Genomic DNA, 19,479 nt, shown 5'->3' on the forward strand with positions numbered 1-19,479 from the left:
TAGGATAGTATACTCCAAACAGTAGAAAAGAAACCCATATATATAAATTATTATAGCCAGTTTTTTTGGAGTGGGGAGGAAATGGAAGCCAAAAAGGTATCCGTCAATTTGAATAAAGACTGAATAATCAGTCATATGAATGCAGTGGTATATAATTGCTTAGCATGAATGGTAACAGAATGTATGAATACACCGAGAGCTGTAGTTACAACCTATACACAAGTAGTGCAGGCCTTAGTGTCATCTTCTCACTTAGAAGCAGCAATGGGATTTGGTAGCTCCTTGGGTGTCTGTTAAGGACTGCTCCATTTACCTCCTAGAGTGAGAAAGGAGCTAGAAAAAATTGCTTGCCCATTCTTGACCTCTAGGGTCTGACCCTGCAGTCAGAAAAAAATAGGCAACATCCCAGTTGTTCACCTGTGCCGGCCTGTGGTAAAACATTTTAAATTTGTATTAGTCTGATCTGCTACAGTCAGTACATAACTTGACTCTTAGATAATGACATTCTTTTGGTCCTCTTTGAGGAGGAAAAACAGAAACCAAAGAAAAAATTTTTGAGAATCCTATGAAAACCTTTTTGAAGTGATACAGAATTAAATGAGTAGAATTCAAAGAATGATTTATACAGTAACAAGAAAAGTATATGGAAAAACAACTTTGAAAGACTTCAGAACTCTAAGTGGTATAATGTCTATTAACTGTCCCAGCATACCATGGTTGAGTCATGCTTTCCACTTTCTAATAGATGCAAAATGAGATGTACATTTTTAAATATGCTTGATGGTGGGCATTTGTTTTTCTTGAAACTTAACTGGAAAAAATTATGTTTGGAAGTTGTGTAGAGTATTAACAGTTGGTAGATGATGCTATTAACAGTTGGTAAGTGACAGAGTTTGTTATAAACAGTTGTGAAGACCTGAGTTCAAACTCCGCCTCTGACATTTATTAGCTTTGGGACCCTGAGCAGATCACTTAAGCTTTGTGTGCCTGAGTTTCCTCATCTTTAAAATGAGGGGGATTTGATTCAATTGGTTGTTCTAATTATAAATCTATCATTCTGTATCCAGAAATGGAGAGGTATAGTATAAGCCAGGAATTATTTGTATTTTTTAATCAATACCTCATAACTTAAAACACATGTTCTAAGAACTGAAGGCACTTATTAAAAGATCTGGAAACTGCATGACATGATGCTTTGTAGTTTTGATATATGAATTCCTCCCTCTATTCCCTCAGGGGGCAGTCTTTTGTGCTGTGACTCTTGCCCTGCTGCATTTCATCGAGAATGTCTGAATATTGATATCCCAGAGGGCAACTGGTATTGCAATGACTGTAAGGCAGGCAAAAAGCCACACTATCGAGAAGTTGTCTGGGTAAAAGTTGGCCGATATAGGTAAGAAAAATTAATTGGTAATGATGTTTTAATCAATGTATTTCTTTTAATTTGAAGTAATTAATTTAATTTGTTCTTACCCCTATTCTTTAAGTTCTCTTCTAAAGTCCAGGTTTATGTATCTGAGTGCTTTTTTTTCCCTTTGTACCATTCACAGGTGGTGGCCAGCTGAAATTTGTCATCCTCGAGCTATTCCTTCCAATATTGATAAGATGAGACATGATGTTGGTGAATTTCCAGTTTTATTTTTTGGCTCTAATGATTACTTATGGACCCATCAGGCTCGTGTCTTTCCATATATGGAAGGAGATGTCAGTAGCAAGGACAAAATGGGGAAAGGTGTTGATGGGACATATAAAAAAGGTAAAATATTTGTGTTTTTGAGACTTGTGTTTGTACAGATAAGTCTGAGACCAGAGTCTGTCATATTGGGATCACCATCATTAAATACACCTAGTAAAAAGGAGTTTTCATTGTGATTACAGCCTCTTGCTTTAGAGTTAAGTGTTGGTGGTGGCTTATATTTTTAATAATTCTCCAGGAATTAAATTTTTTAAATGTTTCTTCATTTTGTTTTTCTTGTAATTTTCTCTGCATTCATTCATTATTTATTAAATCTGTCCACTTCTCTGCTGTACTGCAAAATTAGGAAAATGGTCATATGATAATGATTATATAGTAGCAAATCAATATTTTTGGAGATAACTTCTTTTGTATATACCATAATTACATGCATTATTCCCTTAGTCTTTCAATCAAACATCTAGCATCATTCTCTATTTTTTCTCAAGTAGATTTTAAGCTAATTAAAGAGAAGGACCAAATATTTAATAAGTTCCTATGTGGTAGCCACTCTACTGGATGCTGGATGTAGTCTCTCATGTTTCCTCATAGTGCCTAATGAAAGATTAATAATAAGTGTATGCTCAATGAAATTTGATGTTTGTGTATGTGTCTAATAGATCATAAATTTGTTTTAAATTGACTTGTGCACTGGTTGTTTTGTTGGTTCTTTGTTTTTAGCTCTTCAGGAAGCTGCTGTCCGTTTTGAGGAATTAAAAGCCCAGAAAGAACTAAGACAGCTTCAGGAAGACAGAAAAAATGATAAGAAACCACCACCTTACAAACATATCAAGGTGAGAATACCTTTATGTAAAATTGATATTTTGAAATAAACACTGAACATATCTATACAGTATGACAGTTGATTGTCCAAGCTTTCTGTTAGCAATCACAATAATTTTTCTTATCTGCATGACACGTGATGACCTTTTTTCCCTTATATGTCCACATTTGTCATGCTGTATAAGAAAAATCAGACCAAAAGGGAAAAATCCACAAAAAAGAAAAAGCAAATAAACACCAAGGAAAAAAAAGGTGAAAATACTATGCTTTGATCCACATTGAGTCTTTATATTTTTTCTCTGGATATTGATGGCATTTTCCATCTCAAATCTATTAGAATTGTCTTGGATCACCGCACTGCTGAGAAGAGCCAAGTCTATTATAGTTGATCATCACATAATACAAGATAGTATTTAGAAAAGAACAAGTAAGGTGCAACAGCTTTATGGTTCCAGGCAGGATGATAGTATTGATAAAATCTTTAATATATTGTGCTTTTGGAAAAGTTCACAAAAAAATGTTTAGTTTTGATTCAGCTTATAGACTGCATTGAGTGTTTTAGAAAGAGTACCATTAAAAAAGCTGAACCTTATTTGGATAAAGGTTTTTATCTTCTTTGATATTAAAATGACAATATTGATAAATCAGACATCAGTTTGTATAATTGATTATATCAGGAGAAGAGGAATTTAAATATTGCTGATAAATGGAACTTCTTATCTTTTTTTTAAGTTTAATCTGAATAGTTTATTTATTTATTTTTTAATTATAATAACTTTTTATTGACAGAACCCATGCCAGGGTAATTTTTTACAACATTATCCCTTGCACTCACTTCTGTTCCAATTTTTCTCCTCTCTCCCTCCATCCCCCTCCCCTAGATGGCAAGCAGTCCTATATATGTTAAATATGTCGCAGTATATCCTAGATACAATATATTTTTGCAGACGAACAGTTCTCTTGTTGCATAGGGAGAATTGGATTCAGAAGGTAGAAATAACCCAGGAAGAAAAACAAAAATGCAAACAGTTTACATTCATTTCCCAGTATTCTTTCTTTGGGTGTAGCTGCTTCTGTCCATCATTGATCAATTAAAATGGAGTTAGGTCTCTTTGTCAAAGAAATCCATTCCATCAGCTCCAATTCCATCAGAATACATCTTCATACAGTATCGTTGTTGAAGTATAGAATGATCTCCTGGTTTTGTTCATTTCATTAAGCATCAGTTCATATAAGTGTCCCCAAAGCCTCTCTGTATTCATCCTGCTGGTCATTTCTTACAGAACAATAATATTCCGTAACATTCATATACCACAATTTACCCAACCATTCTCCAGTTGATGGGCATCCATTCATTTTCCAGTTTCTAGCCACTACAAACAGGGCTGCCACAAACATTTTGGCACATACAGGTCCCTTTCCCTTTAGTATCTCCTTGGGGTATAAGCTCAGTAGTAGCACTGCTGGGTCAAAGGGTATGCACAGTTTGATAACTTTTTGGGCATAATTCCAGATTGCTCTCCAGAATGTTGGATTTGTTCACAACTCCACCAACAATGCATCAATGTCCCAGTTTTCCCGCATCCCCTCCAACATTCATCATTATTTTTTTCCTGTCATCTTAGCCAATCTGACAGGTGTGTAGTGGTATCTCAGAGTTGTCTTAATTTGCATTTCTCTATCAATAGTGATTTGGAACCCTCTTTCATATGAGTGGTAATAGTTTCAATTTCATCATCTGCAAATTGTCTGTTCATATCCTTTGACCATTTATCAATTGGAGAATGGCTTGATTTCTTATAAATTAGAGTCAATTCTCTATTTTGGAAATGAGGCCTTTATCAGAATCTTTAACTGTGAAGATGTTTTCCCAGTTTGTTGCTTTCCTTCTAATCTTGTTTGCATTAGTTTTGTTTGTACAAAGGCTTTTTAATTTGATATAATCAAAATTTTCTATTTTGTTATCAGTAATGGTCTCTAGTTCATCTTTGGTCACAAATTTCTTCCTTCTCCACAAGTCTGAGAGATAAACTATCCTATATGTTCCTCTAATTTATTTATAATCTTGTGGAACTTCTTATCTTAAGAGACATTTTCCTCATGTCTAAAATGTAGATAATAGTCCCTATGTTAATCTCACTTACTGAGTTGTTTAAAAAGTGCTTTGTAGACCTAAAATCATCAGTTCTTAATTTCTCTGATTTAAAAAGTTGCATAATGGCCAGTCAAACACAATGATAAGTAAATGTCCTCTCCTTTTCCTTTTAAATGATTGCACATCCAAATTTGTGACCCAAAAAAGAAAGGCACTATGTTACAGGATACAGGATAGGGATCTCTAAGCCAATAGGTTGCAGAGAGGATATTGACCAATGTCAACAAAGAGTTTCTACAAACTCTGGACATTCTGTGTACTTTTGAAATGATAGACTTAGTGCCTTTCCCTTCTTGAACTGAGTGATTTAAATTAGATTTATAGAGAGAAACAAGAACTTGAATTTGATGGAAAAGATAATAGTCACATTCTTAAAATCATATGCGATTCGCTGCAGAAAGTGAACTATGGATCGAAACATAGTATGTTCACCTTTTGGGGAGGAGGGGTCAGAGGGGATTGTTTGTTTGTTTGCTTTTTCTTTTGTGAATTTTTCCCCTTTTGGTCTGATTTTTCTTATACAACATAACAAACATTAGAATCTACCTATATTTTAAAAAGTGAAAAGTATTTAAAATTTTTTTTTAATTACTGTTTTTATTACAAATAACAATCATCAACAAACTTGAACGTTCCAGTACACAAAGAACAAAAAAGATAGTTCTGCGTAAAGGAGAATTAACAAAAAGTCTATGTTTTTTAAAAGTACATTTAGGGGGTAGAGCCAAGATGACGGAGTAATGTCAGAGACTGCACAAGCTCTCCTTCAAACTCCTCCAAAATACCTTTGAAACAATGACTTTAGAAAACTTTAGAAAAGTTTTCTTTCTCAATTTTTTTATTTTTGATATGATTTTTCCTGTGAAGAAACACAATTGAGAAATATATGTAGAAGAATTGCACATGTTTTAACATATGTTGGATTACCTGTCATCCAGGAAAGAGCATGGGGGAAAGGAGGGAAAAAATCTGGAACACATAGTACTTTAAGGGTGAATGTTGAAAATTATCTGTGCACATGTTTTGAAAATAAAAAGCTTCAATTAAAAAAAACTCTAGAGCAGTAGAATCCACAAAATGATGGTGTGAAACAATTGTGAAGATTATTTAAAATTAACATCTGCTTTTATTTGCTGTTTCTGGTTTCTTTTCGATTAAATTTATAGGTTAGATTCTAGTTTTGCTTCAAATATTATCGTGGATATAATCCAATTACTATTAGTAAAAAGTACCCAGTATGTCTAGAAATTATAGAAAAGCAAAGGGGCACCCATAGATTTCTAATAGAACTTCAGATTTGAAGACTGAATGATAGATAGTATGCTATAAAAGGTAGAAAAATAAGGAGATCCTGTTGTCCATTAGTCTCATTATTTTCAGGAAATTACCTGAGCATAATATTATTAATTTTTCATCTACAGCACCAATATATTGTTCCTGAGAGGGCAGCAAAAATCTGAAAATAAACTGTCCAATTAATGAAGAATAGTTGATTTTGTGGAACACAATGGAAAGTGCTATAATGAGAGTTAGCATGATATTGATTGGAGTACAAAGTAGCCCATTCTTAGTTATACATTTTTTAAAATGAACAAATCAGAAACTACCTGGGCAACTTCTCATCTGTTAAATTGGGGCTTGGGTTACATTATTTTTTTGAAGTCTTTCAGCAATTTATATAGACATATTAGTAATGGTTTTCAATCTGCATTGTTAGATGAGTGGAAATCATGAACTCTTTAGTAAGCATGCAAGTTCACTCACTGTGTCTAGTTTTCAGTTGAACGAAGGAAAAGCAGTTTTGTAAGTTGGTTTTTTTTCTATTTCTCTAGGTGAACCGTCCAATAGGCAGGGTTCAGATCTTTACTGCAGACCTGTCAGAGATTCCCCGATGTAACTGTAAAGCTTCAGATGACAACCCCTGTGGCATCGATTCAGAATGCATTAACCGAATGCTCCTGTATGAGTGCCATCCCACTGTCTGTCCTGCGGGCGGACGCTGCCAGAACCAATGCTTCTCAAAACGCCAGTATCCTGAAGTTGAAATCTTTCGTACCTTACAGCGAGGCTGGGGCTTACGGACAAAAACAGATATTAAAAAGGTAAAGGATATCTTTAACATTACATGGATGTTCCTAGAAAGGGGGAAAAACATAACTTTCCTCTCTCTCTCTCTCTTTTTAAATATCTTGTTAGACTTAACCTGTTTCCATCTTTTCTCCACTTGGAAACACCATTCAGTAACTGCTATACACAGACATGCAGATAATACTTGCTAGCCTGTTGTTTTCTATATTCTGTAGAGCGTGGTATCCAACTCAAATAGGATCTGTAGTCATTAAACCATATGTAGCAAAGGATTCCTGTAGGCTATGACTTTTGATTTAGAAAACCACATATTAATATTAACTATATTTTCCTTTTATTTATTTTTTCAAATATTTCTCAATTTAATTTTTTGTGGACTACATGAAACTCATGGCCCAATTTATGCCTTTGATACAGAGGACTAAAGTTTTTATTGTGATTCAGTTCAACAAATTTATTGGCTGACAGCAATATTAAGTGAACAGTGTTGGTTCTGGTTCTGCAATAAAAGAATAAAAAATTATATTTTCTTTGCTCTCTAGGTTTTTATAATTTAGAAACAGTGAAAAGATTTGGATGCTTATCTATATAATTTAAAAAATAAAACCAATCAGCAAATATTTAGTAAGCACTTCTTATATGTTAACACCTGAGAGAAGAGTAAAGAATCAGGCTTTACCCTCAGGGAATGCACATTCTGATAGGAAGGATAACATGTACATAATAAGTATAATCAGAATATTCATAATCAAACATGACTTTAAAATGACTGAAAAACAACTGGCATAATTAACACTTAAGTTTGCAAAAATATATATATATACATATATATATAAAATCTCTTTTGATCCTGACAACAACCATTTGGCATAAATGCGTTTATTATAACTTACTTTATATATGAAGAAATTTAGGCTAAGAGAGATTAAGTAACTTTCCCAGGATGAAGTGATCAGGCATCACTGAAATTCGTGAATCTTTCTGACTCCCATCTCAGGCTCTTACTTATCTCATTTACATCAAAGTTGTCATTAGAGGTAACTTGGAAGGATGATGGGACCATACAGAAGAAACAAAAAATGGATTTGTAGGGAAGGATAATTAACTCTGTTTTTGACACATTGAGTTTAAGATGTGTATAAGACACTCATTCCATCAAGTAAGCTGTTATTTCTTTGAGAATTGAGCATAAAAGATCACCTTGGGCTAGATAAATAAATTGAGTCATCTACAGAAAGATGAAAATTAAATGTATGGATGCCAAAGAAGTCATTAAGTCAAAGAATATTTAGAGAAAAGAAAGGGTACTGTGGGGGAGAAGGGGGACCCCTTTGCTATGAAGAAAAGACTTTATATCTTCAGCAAAAAAGACTGAGGAGTAATTAGATAAAATTAGGGAGAACCAAGACAAAGTATTGCTATCAAAACCCAGATAAGAGAAAATACAGGAAAGAAGGGTAGTAGTAGTGAACTTTTGATGAGGTACAAGAATAGAGAGAAAGAGATCCCCTAACTGGAATGGGATCTCCTTGACCAGTGGCAGGCTTTGTGAAAGAATTGGCACAAGGGAATGTGCCAGGGAATTTGTGGCAGGGAATGGGATTTAATTATACTAAGAAGCCAGCTTGCTAGGAAGACAGATTTCTTAGTGGACAAGGAATATAGCAAATGTGGGTTACACTGAGAAGAAAATATCTTCAATATTGGGCAAGATACTGTTAGGACATCTACAAAGATTCGGGGTTCAGAGTCACCTTGTATTTAGCTTTCTGAGGCTTTTGGGGGGGTTTTCCCAGGCCCCGGGCTGGGAGTAACTGTTACCAGGAACTAATCTCCAATTCAGAGGGTGGTGATTATGTCCCTGGCCAAGATCTTCAATTGAAGGAGACCACTAAATTTGGAAAGGTGTAGTCTGGGAAGGGTGTGCTTTTCCCAGAGGAAAGCTTGACACACCCCAAATCGCCCTTCCCCCACAGATTAAAGGGGACACAATTTCAGGGTCCCCCCCACCAAAGATTAAAGGGGACACAATTTAAATCACTTTGAAGAGATCAACTTCTGGTTAATAAGGTTAGGAGCCAAGTATTTAGAAGAATAACAGGCAAAGATTTGGAATCATTGTTTCTAGACAGATTTTTCAAGGCCTTTAGCTGAAAAAAGAGATAAATGCTCAAGACTACATGCATGGTGGGATCTATTGAAGCAGGAAGGTAATTTGGGCCTGTTCATAGCTCTTATGTAAGGAATCAGTAAATAAGGAGAGAGAGACAATTAGGAGAAGGGGTATGATAGTGAGGAACTATTTGGTAGAGAAGTTTAGAATGGATGGGAACAAGGGGTAAATGTTAAAGGTTTGTTGAAAAGGGCTGTGTCACTGAAGGAAATGGGCTCAGTAGTATCAAGGCGTTATGGGAGGAGCAGGAGGGTGAAGAAGAGAAAAGGTTCATAGTAAATTACCTCAGTTTTTCTGTGTCAAGTACAGGCATAGTCCTCAGCTGAGAGAGTTGGAAGGAAAAGATTCTGTAGGAAAATTGAGGAGAAAAGACAACATTTCGGACATTTGTGGAAGGCAGGAGAGAAAATTAATTTGAAATAAAAGGATTGTATTGCAGTGGTTAAGGACTCTATTGATATTAGTTAATTTACATGTGTAGAATGGAATGAATTATAGGATTGAAGTTGTGGTGAGGCATGAGTGGTGATAGGACAAAAACGGGGAGTTCAGGTGTAAAGAATAGGGTCCAAGTTGGACTGGTTCACTGAAGAGGAAGAGATCAGAAAAGACAAGTATGCTCAAGGAAAATATCCTAGCTATGCACTAAAAGGAGAAAGGGGGCAGTTACCTAGTTAGTACTGTGATGCTAAATTCTTAGGTGGTTTTGTCAACAAAAATCAGAATAGGAGGAAGGATGATTTGAATATGAATTGTCAGCTTTCTATCTGTATTGAGAGCCTAGAAAGAAGCCAAGGGAAGAACCACACTTCAATGAAAGAATGAAGAAAATACCAACAAAAGACAACTTTAAATCTTAGTATTCTCAATAGAAGGCTTGTTGGGGGGTTTTTTCCCCCCTTAGGTTAAGCTCTTTAAGATTCTGTGCATAAACTATTTTTACCCTATTTCTTAGGGTATACACTGATGAGCAACAATTAGGATCATTGTAAAGGGAAATAAGTTGGAAGGTTAAAATATGACATTTTAGAATATATAGTAAGTGAATGCAAGAAGTTGAGGATGGAACAAATTGTTGAAATGAAATATGTGGAGGTGAAGTTTTACTGTGCCCTTTACCTGTCATTAAAATCTAAAGCCTCAACATCCTTGATTATATAACTAATGGCTCAAATTGCAATAACAACCAAAAAAACCACAATTTAAAAAAAAAAAAAAACCTTCACCATAAAATTTAAACCCTCAAAATCCACAGTAAATAAAGTGATAGAAAATATGACTCGGGGCATTAGACTTTTTTCATCAACCATTTCGCATAAACTCCTTTGATACATATATATTACCTAATTATCTGTGTCCTACTGCAAGATAAATCTTGAAAAAGAAATCACAGGTGAATTATTTGTGGAGTTTTTTGCCATTATTTTGTTATAGGGTGAATTTGTAAATGAGTATGTGGGAGAGCTGATAGATGAAGAGGAATGTAGAGCTCGAATCCGTTATGCCCAAGAACACGACATCACCAATTTCTACATGCTCACTTTGGATAAGGTAAGTACTAAAAAATGTCTTTTTGAGGCTCACTCTGTTTTTATCTTCACATAACAATATTTTACTTTTCCCAATTACAAGTAAAGGCAATTTTTAAACATTTCATTGTTTAAATAAAATTTTGAATTTGAAATTTTCTCCTTCCTTTCCCTCTCCCCTAAGATGGTAAGCAATTTGATATAGGTTATATATGTAATAATCATATAAAACATTTCCATATTGTATGGGAAGAAACAGAACAGAAGGAAAAAACTACCCCAAAATTTTAATTTATTATTATTTTTATTTTTTGCTGAGGCAATGAGGGTTAAGTAACTTGCCCAGGGTCACACAGTGTCTGAGATTAGATTTGAACTCAGGTTCTTCTGACTTTCTGACTCCTCCTGACTAGTACTCTATCCATTGCACAACCTAGCTGTGTCTCCCCCCCCCCCCCCCCCCCCCCCCCCCCCCCTTTTTTTTTTTTTTTTTTTTTTTTTTTTTTTTTAATTAGAATAGTATGCTTTCATCCACATTCAGACGTTATCAGCTCTTTTTCTGGATGGGTATATCATTTTCCATCATGATGAGTCTTTTGGAATTGTTTTAGATCATTGTATTCTTTAAAAGATCATAGACAATGCAGGATTAGTTTTATTTGATTATTTGACTATTCATATTTGTTGCAAGGGCTTTTCTTTTCTTTCTTTTTTAGTGGTAGGAAGCAGTTAAGGGGGAGAAGGCAAATTTTTGCTTATTGAAAAAATTTATTTTAAAAAGAAAGTAATACAGTCTAACCATTTTATATGACATAGGGAAACTAAAAACTTGAGGGGATAAAGTACAGTGATGGAGAATTACTCAATGATTTGTTCGAAGAACAGGGAGCTTATTCCTGTGATTCAGTATAGCACACATTTCTTAAGCTCCTATTATGTGCAAAGCACTGTGCTGAACTTCCATTGATATAAGTATAAAAATAAAACATTTGCTACCTTCAAGGGGCTTACATTCGACTAAATGGGTGTGGGGTGTGTGTGTGTGGGGGGGTGAGTGTGTGTGTGTGTGTGTGTGAGAGAGAGAGAGAAATAAATATTATCAGCACAGAAAAGTAAATAAAAAGAGAGGCAGTTAGAGGTAGCACAGTGAACAGAGTGCCAGACCTAGTCAGGAATAGTAGAATATTAAGAGTCCAAATATAGCCTCGGGCACTTAGTAGCAGTGTGACCTTGAGCTTATTATTTAACTTTTATCTGCCTTAGTTTTCTCATCTTCCTAGAGTATGAACAGTCAGTTGTCAGATGAAGAAATTAATACCATCTATAGTCAGGTTAAAAGGGGAGGGGGAGGCTCTAAATCACTATTGATTAAAAAAATGAAAATTAAAACTATTCAAAAGTACCACCTTATACCCATCAGATTGGCTAATGTGACAGAAAAGGAAAATGAGAAATGTTGGAGGGATTTTGGGAAAATTGGAACACTGAATCATTATTGGTGAAGTTGTGAATTAATCCAACCATTCTGGAAAGCAATTAGGAACTTTGCTCATAGGGCTATCGAAGGGTACATACTCTTTGATCTAGCAATACTGCTACTTGGTTTGTATCCTAAAGAGATCATAAAAAAAGGCAAAAATATTTACAGCAACTCTTTTTGTAGCGGAAGAAAATTAGAAACTGAGGAGATGCCCCTCAGTTCGAAGGAATGGCTGAACAAGTTGTGGTATATAAATGCAATGGAATACTATTTTGTTGTAAGAAATAATGAGCAAGCAGATTTCATAAAAACCTGGAGAAAAACTTATGAAGTGATGCTAAGTGAAGTGAGCAGAACCAAGAGAACATTTTACGAAGTAATAGCAACACTGTGTGATGATCAACTATGATTGACTTAGTTCTTTTCAGCAATACAGTGATCTAAAACAATTACAAAAGATTTATCATGGGAATGTCATCCTAAGCCTGAAAAAGAACTATGGAGTATGAATGAAGATTGAAGCATGCTATTTTTGCTTTTTGTTAGTTTTTTTGTGGCTTTTCCCCTTTTGTTCTCATTCTTCTTTCACAACATGACTAATTTAGAAATCTGCTTAATTCAGAAGGACTAAGATTATATTCGATAATATTATTAATATAATTAATATTATTCAGATTATATTAGATAATCTATATTTTGAAGATATTCTAGTAAATCAAATAAGAGGTAGGAAAGTACCTGGCTGTGAGGGGTATTAACATGAAGTGAGAAAGGTAGGGGGACATCTGTTTGTAAATTATCTTAAATGATACACTAAGGGGTTTGAATATTACTGGTTAATCAGTAGGTCTCCTAATGTCTAATCTCCAACAGATTCCCTGCCTTAATAATAAATGTAGTTCAAATATGATTGTGTAATAGTAATGCATATTTTAAATAATGATTCATATTGAATTATCAAACATTTCTTGAAGACCTCTCTCACTGTCCATATTCTGTGTCCATATATGCATTTGCTTATATTATAGTCCCACACATATAGACAGTAGTAGTTACAAATTCACTTGTAAAGGCAGAGTCCATATAATTTATTTCCCATGAGTATCTTTAAAGAAAAAATGTTTTAAGCTAATATTTTATATATTTACTTTAGTCAGATATCATGTTCAGATCTATAAGATTAGATTAAACTTCAAAAAAAATTAGTAATATTATGATCTCTTTAGTGATGCAAATCACAGCTCTTAAATATTTTAATAATTGGTTGTCATGAGCTGTTATAATGAAAAAACTTCATTTTTTTGTGACTAACCATTTGGAAATAAGTTTATACTAACTTCGGTTTATATGCTTGTACTAAGGATATACACGCCATGTCTAATATAAAGCTGTATATGCAGAGAGTATAACAAATAAGTAATTATTAAGTTATATCTATTTTTCAATTGTGAAACACTTTGTTTTTACCCTTTCACCCAGTGGGGTATATATTTTTTCTTATAAAAAACAATTCCCATATTGGCCATGTCCAGAAATATGCCTAAATTTGTAGCGTTGATAAAGAATATGCTTAACTTTGGTCCTTGGTAAATAAGTGTGATACAGTGTTAGTAGAAGATAAACTTTTTGTTCTATCAGATTCTGTCTTCAGAAAGGAATGGTTACTTTTCCTATCAACCTAATGAGTTACTATATAAATAAAAGTGCTTCACATTCTTTATTGTCCAGGAGCTAACATCATTGGTATACAGAAAGTATACCCAAACTCACAAAATCTATTTTTTCCTGGCAATGTTACTGATGTAGATTTATTAATTTTTTGCTTTTTGCCTTGTGACTGTTGGACTGGATCAATGCGATTATTTCAAAAGGAAATTATGCTCATTTAATGAATCACTGCTTCCTTTAGGAAAAGTCCTATCAGGAATTTTCCATCTCTAAATAAATTTGATGTATTGAAATCAATGCTAGCCAAAAATTCAAGCCAGTTTATTTTGAATTCAGATTCAACACTTAATAGCTTTGTAACCCTAGGCCAGTTATTTCTTTCTGAGCCTTCGTTCCCCATATATAAAATATGTGATGACTTATGGTATTATTTTTCTTGCAGCATTATGATGAGAAAGCAAATCTACTTAAGCAGACTGTCTTACTGAGTAGAACACTAGGATTAAAAATCTAGACTGGTTCGGATTCAAACCCTTTCTCAGACACTTCCTAGCTTGTGTAATCTAGAACAAGTCATTTCAGTTCCTCAGTATCCGTTTTCTCCTGCTTATCAGAGTAATGGTACTTCCTTTGGGGAAGATTTTTTTGAGTGCCAAGAGGAGGAGGGTGGGTAATGTTTTTATGTTTATATGTATCTATACATATGTATGTGTATGAAAAACACAGAAAACTTAAAAATACAGTGTGAATATGACCTATTATTATCATTAGTTTAATAAGGAGGCAGTGCTGTTTTTCTTCTTGAAATACTTAAAATACTTAAAAATTTAACTATTAACAAAATAGTTTTTTAAAACTCTAATTATAGGACCGGATTATTGATGCTGGTCCCAAAGGAAATTATGCCCGGTTTATGAATCACTGTTGCCAACCCAACTGTGAAACTCAGAAGTGGTCTGTGAATGGAGATACCCGAGTTGGGCTTTTTGCCCTAAGTGACATCAAAGCAGGTAAAGGGGGAACTTTTTTTTTATATAACTTTTTATTGACAGAACATATGCCTGGGTAATTTTTTACAACATTATCCCTTGCACTTACTTCTGTTCCGACTTTTCCCTTCCCTCCCTCCACCCCCTCCCCCAGATGGCAAGCAGTCTTATACATGTTAAATATGTTATAGTATATCCTAGATAACAATATATGTATTCAGAACTGTACAGTTCTCTTGTTGCACAAGAAGACTTGGATTCAGAAAGTAAGAAAAAACAAAAATGCAAGTAGTCCACATTCATTTCCCAGTGTTCCTTCTCTGGGTGTAGCTGATTCTGTCCATCATTGATCAATTGGAACTGAATTAGATCTTCTCTTTGTCAAAGATACCCACTTCCATCAGAATACATCCTCATACAGTATTGTTGTTGAAGTGGAACTTTTTTTTTTAATTTTCAGTAGTATTTCATTTTTTCAAATATATGTAAAGAAAGTTTTTAACATTCTTTTTTGTAATGCTTTGTGTTCCAAATATTTCTTCTTTCTTCCCATATCTACCCCCTCCCCAAGATAGCAAGCAATCTAATATAGGTTAAATATGTTCAGTTCTTTTAAACATATTTCCATATTTATCAGGTTGTACAAAAGAATTCAGATAAAAAGGGAAAAAACAACAAGAAATAAAAATACAAAGAAACAAGAAATAAAAAACAAAAGATGAAAATACTATGCATCAGTTCATATTTAGTGTCTATAGTTCTCTGGATGTGATTAGCATTTTTTCATCATAAGTCTATTGAAATTGCCTTAAATCACTGCATTGTTAAGAAGAGTCAAGTCCATAATAGTTGATCATTACATAATTTTGTGGTTGCTGTGTACAATGTTCTCCTGGTTCTGCTTGCTTCATTCAACATTAGTGCCTGTAAGTCTCTCAAAGACTTTCTGAAATCATCCTGCTAGTTGTTCCTTATTGAAAAATATTCAATAACATTCATATACCATTATTCATTCAGCCATTCTCAAATTCATGGGCATTTACACAGTTTCTAGTTTCTTGCCACTACAAAAAGGGATTCTTTTCCCTCTTTTATGATCTCTTAGACATCTAAGACAGCTTATAGTGGCACTGCTGGATCAAAGGGAATGCACAGTTTTATAGCCTTTTGAGCATAGTTCCAAATTGCTCTCCAGAATGGTCGGATCATTTCAAAACTTTACCAACAATGTATTAATGTAATTATGTCCTAGTTTTCCCTTATCCTCACCAGTGTTTATGTGAGAGATATGAACAGGTACCTCAGAGTTGTTTTAATTTGCATTTAAGAGAGAAACTTAAAAATATTTTTTAATAAAGAGTGTTCACCCTTAAGTAATTTAAGCTTCTTTTATTATTAGTAATTCTTGCAGTTGATCTAATATATAGATAGCAAAGATGACTAGAAGCCCATAAGTCAACATCTTTCTAGTACAGTTATGACTTATATTAATACTGGGGGTAGAGAGGGAGATAAATCTTAAATTATGGGCTATCCATATATCTAATTCAGATTGATCTCTTTAGAAATATTTTTCTCAGCATATGTACAGTCATTGAATTGAGAATTCTGAGAAAAAAGGCTAGGTTTCTCCTTTTTTTGGTCATTACTGACTGCAAAAAATAGTAATCAGAATAAAAAAAACAAAGCAATAAAGACAAAGTCCCATTAATCACTGTTAGTCTACTGACTTTTTATTAAGAACTTGACTCTTGGTTTTCTCCATAACATGGAATATTAATTTTCTCATAAATTCATGCATGCTTCTCACATTTCCAAAGGTCCCGGGATATGCCATCATTTCTTTTATCTTGGGCCCACAGTGTCTTCCCTGTAGGAAATAGTTTAGTCAGTAAATGAGTCAACATTTGTGCAGAGCCCTCTGTTTTTTTAATTACCGTGAAGTAAGCAAGCATAAATAATAGTATTCATGGAAAACATTGAAATGAAAGCAAAGGGTTATTTATACAATTCATGACTTGCTCTGACCACTTTGCTTTTTTGACTTTAGACATTCCAGTGATTTGAATTTATTATTTCCCTCAACTGTCCATCCCCAAAAAGTATCTGCCTATTTCCTTTAATTTCCTTATTTCTTTTGAGGGTATTACCTTTTTCCCAGTTACCCAGATATGAGTACTTGAAATCATCTTTTTTTCTTTTTTTTTTTTCTCCCTTACCTGACATCCATTCAGTTGATAAGTCTTAAAATTGTTCCCACAATTTCCTAGCACATGTAATATTTTATGTTGTTGAGAACAAAGGATTCTTGTCATTAATATCTGCATTTCCAAGTTAGGTTCCCAGTTTACATATTCCTTATTAAAGTTATCCACTTTATAACCACTTTCCCTTTTTTAATGAAAATATTCATAGGAAATACTACTAAAATGTCATTTTATTCATATTTTTTTCCATTTCAGGCACTGAACTCACCTTTAACTACAATCTAGAGTGTCTTGGGAATGGAAAAACTGTTTGCAAATGTGGAGCACCAAATTGTAGCGGTTTCTTGGGTGTTCGGCCAAAGGTACTGTCTTGTAGTATCTTGTTAGTGCTGGTGCTATTGGATTTCATAAGGGAAAAAAATTTGCTTTGAGCTGTCAACATTAATTTTTTACAAATGTTATAAAATGTTTATGACATTTTGATATTGATTAAATTTTCTCTCATTAACTCTGAGATACAGGCTGTATTTGGCAGTTGGGTATTTTTTTTTTTCCTGACTTTTTAGCTTGGTATCTTGGAAAACAAAAAATGTCATTACCTCCTTTTGTTACTGCTTCTCAGAAGTATCATCTACTGCAGTTAAGCTAATTCAGATTCTTAGCATCTTGACCGAACAAAAAACTGCTGTACTAGTTAGCATTTGGATAGTTCTTCCTGTTAAATTTTACATTTTATAGATAGTCCAGCTCCCTCATTTTACAGCTGAGGGTAATGGATGATAGAATGGGATGGCATTTCAAGCTTAAAAAAAGTTGAAGTGATCTCTCTTTAGACCCTGCCACTTTTGTCTGAAAGTTTGTATCAACTATCTTCATTATATTTGTCAAAAAAAGTAGGGAAGGTGGAAACCTCCTCAGTGGTTTGAAATGGAAAAGTTTTCTTGATTACTGAATTTATAAAGGTTCTTTTAGAATGAAAATTAGATTTGCTATTTAAAAGCCCCCACATAAAATAAATATCTAAAAGCTTAATAATAGTACTAATATGACTTGTGAGCACTTTGCTCAAGACAACTCATTGGAGAAAGTATTAGTTAGGTCATATTATTTTCATTTTTTATATAATGGGATTAAAGTACAGAAAAAGATCCTACCTTTAAATAGCCTAAAGTGTAGTCTGCTGGCAGAGAATTCAGATGATATAAGTTTTTTTTTTTTTAAATGTAAGATAGTATTCAATGAAGTATTAGTGAGGCATTCAAAAAATAAAAATTATCTGTATTAGTCCTTGATGGCTTCATGGAGATGATTGAACTTGAGGCAGACATTGAGTGATGGAAGTTAGAACGAAAGTGAGATATCTTTATTTTGAGTTTCAATGGCTTGTAGTCAAATTATGCTACCTTTTTGTTTATTTTTTGTTTTTGTTTATTTTAATGATCAGGAGAAGCATCTCCATTTGTAATTTGCCTTACCTTTTTGCCCAAATATACATGATTAAGCAAAATACAGGGAATAGTACAGGGAAATTGAAGGCCAAACAAGTAAAAATAACTTGCCTAACATCATATGAGTAGTAAAGAAGCAGAATAAGTATTTACATCATGATCTTTTGATTCTAAATAGTTGGGTTTTTTCCTCTCCACCACATAATCTTTCAAGTTTTTCCTTTACTTATGCCAGTTGTACATAAATATTTTTAGATAGAAAAAGTTTAATGTTAAGCCCTATTTTTACATATATTTATCATATTTTTCATATATGTTAAGAATTTTCCTTGGAATGTCAGGTTCATAGGAAGGATATTATGAATGAAAATAGTTTTTTTAAAAAATCAACCATTTGAAAATGTCAGAGTAGTGTTTTGTTCAGATTGATCACTATCGGTCTAATCAACTGGTAAATGTGCATTCTTTTTTTTTTTTTTTTTCTTTTTTTTTTCTTTTTTTTTCTTTTGCTGTTCAGGTAAGCTTGAGAAGTTAGGAAGTAACAAGACAAAAAACAAACGAAAAATAGTTTATTGACTGATAAATTTCCTTCCCATAGAATCATCCCAATCCCACAGAAGAGAAATCCAAAAAACTAAAAAGAAAACAACAGGTAAAGCGTCGATCCCAGGGTGAGATCACAAAAGAAAGAGAAGATGAATGTTTCAGCTGTGGAGATGCAGGGCAGCTTGTATCCTGTAAGAAACCAGGTTGTCCTAAAGTCTATCATGCTGACTGCCTCAACTTGACAAAAAGGCCTGCAGGTTGGTACTAAGCCCATATCATGAGATCTAGTACTTAATGTATATCAGTCTCCTGATGGCTATCCAGAACAAAAATCTACTTCTAAGACCTCATATTTATCTCAGAGAATATATAAAAAATAGACTTCCCTTGTGAAACTGTCCACGAGAATGTTACTAAATTAGTTGAAATTTAAATTCTCTCTTAATTCATGAAAATGCATCACTATTATATGGAATCTTTGTTAAAATAAAAGGAAACTGAGAGTGAGTTAGTACAGTGGATGAGCACCTGGAGAACTCAGGAAGACTTGAGTTCAAATCCAACCTCAGACACTTAGAAACTCTGTGACCCGGAGCAAGTCACTTAACCCCAATTGTCTTATTTTAAAAAAAATAAAAAGAAAATGATAAAGAACATCTAGGTTTGAAACCAATTCCT

At 33.7% G+C, this 19,479-nt stretch overlaps 1 protein-coding gene across 11 annotated transcripts in view; it reads left to right on the forward strand.

The window, feature by feature from the left end:
* The window catches only part of NSD1 (nuclear receptor binding SET domain protein 1), a 165,624-nt gene that overhangs the window by 137,509 nt on the left and 8,636 nt on the right, over window positions 1-19,479 (forward strand). For all 11 annotated transcript variants that reach the window (XM_031953741.1, XM_023506588.2, XM_031953749.1 and 8 more), the window contains 8 exons: window positions 1,237-1,393; window positions 1,551-1,756; window positions 2,417-2,529; window positions 6,506-6,775; window positions 10,369-10,485; window positions 14,480-14,621; window positions 17,063-17,169; window positions 18,854-19,058. In XM_031953741.1, the coding sequence (XP_031809601.1) occupies window positions 1,237-1,393; window positions 1,551-1,756; window positions 2,417-2,529; window positions 6,506-6,775; window positions 10,369-10,485; window positions 14,480-14,621; window positions 17,063-17,169; window positions 18,854-19,058 (1,317 nt within the window). The remainder of the gene's footprint in view (window positions 1-1,236; window positions 1,394-1,550; window positions 1,757-2,416; window positions 2,530-6,505; window positions 6,776-10,368; window positions 10,486-14,479; window positions 14,622-17,062; window positions 17,170-18,853; window positions 19,059-19,479) is intronic.

Source organism: Sarcophilus harrisii, chromosome 2 (assembly GCF_902635505.1).
Source record: "Sarcophilus harrisii chromosome 2, mSarHar1.11, whole genome shotgun sequence".
Taxonomy (NCBI): domain Eukaryota; kingdom Metazoa; phylum Chordata; class Mammalia; order Dasyuromorphia; family Dasyuridae; genus Sarcophilus; species Sarcophilus harrisii.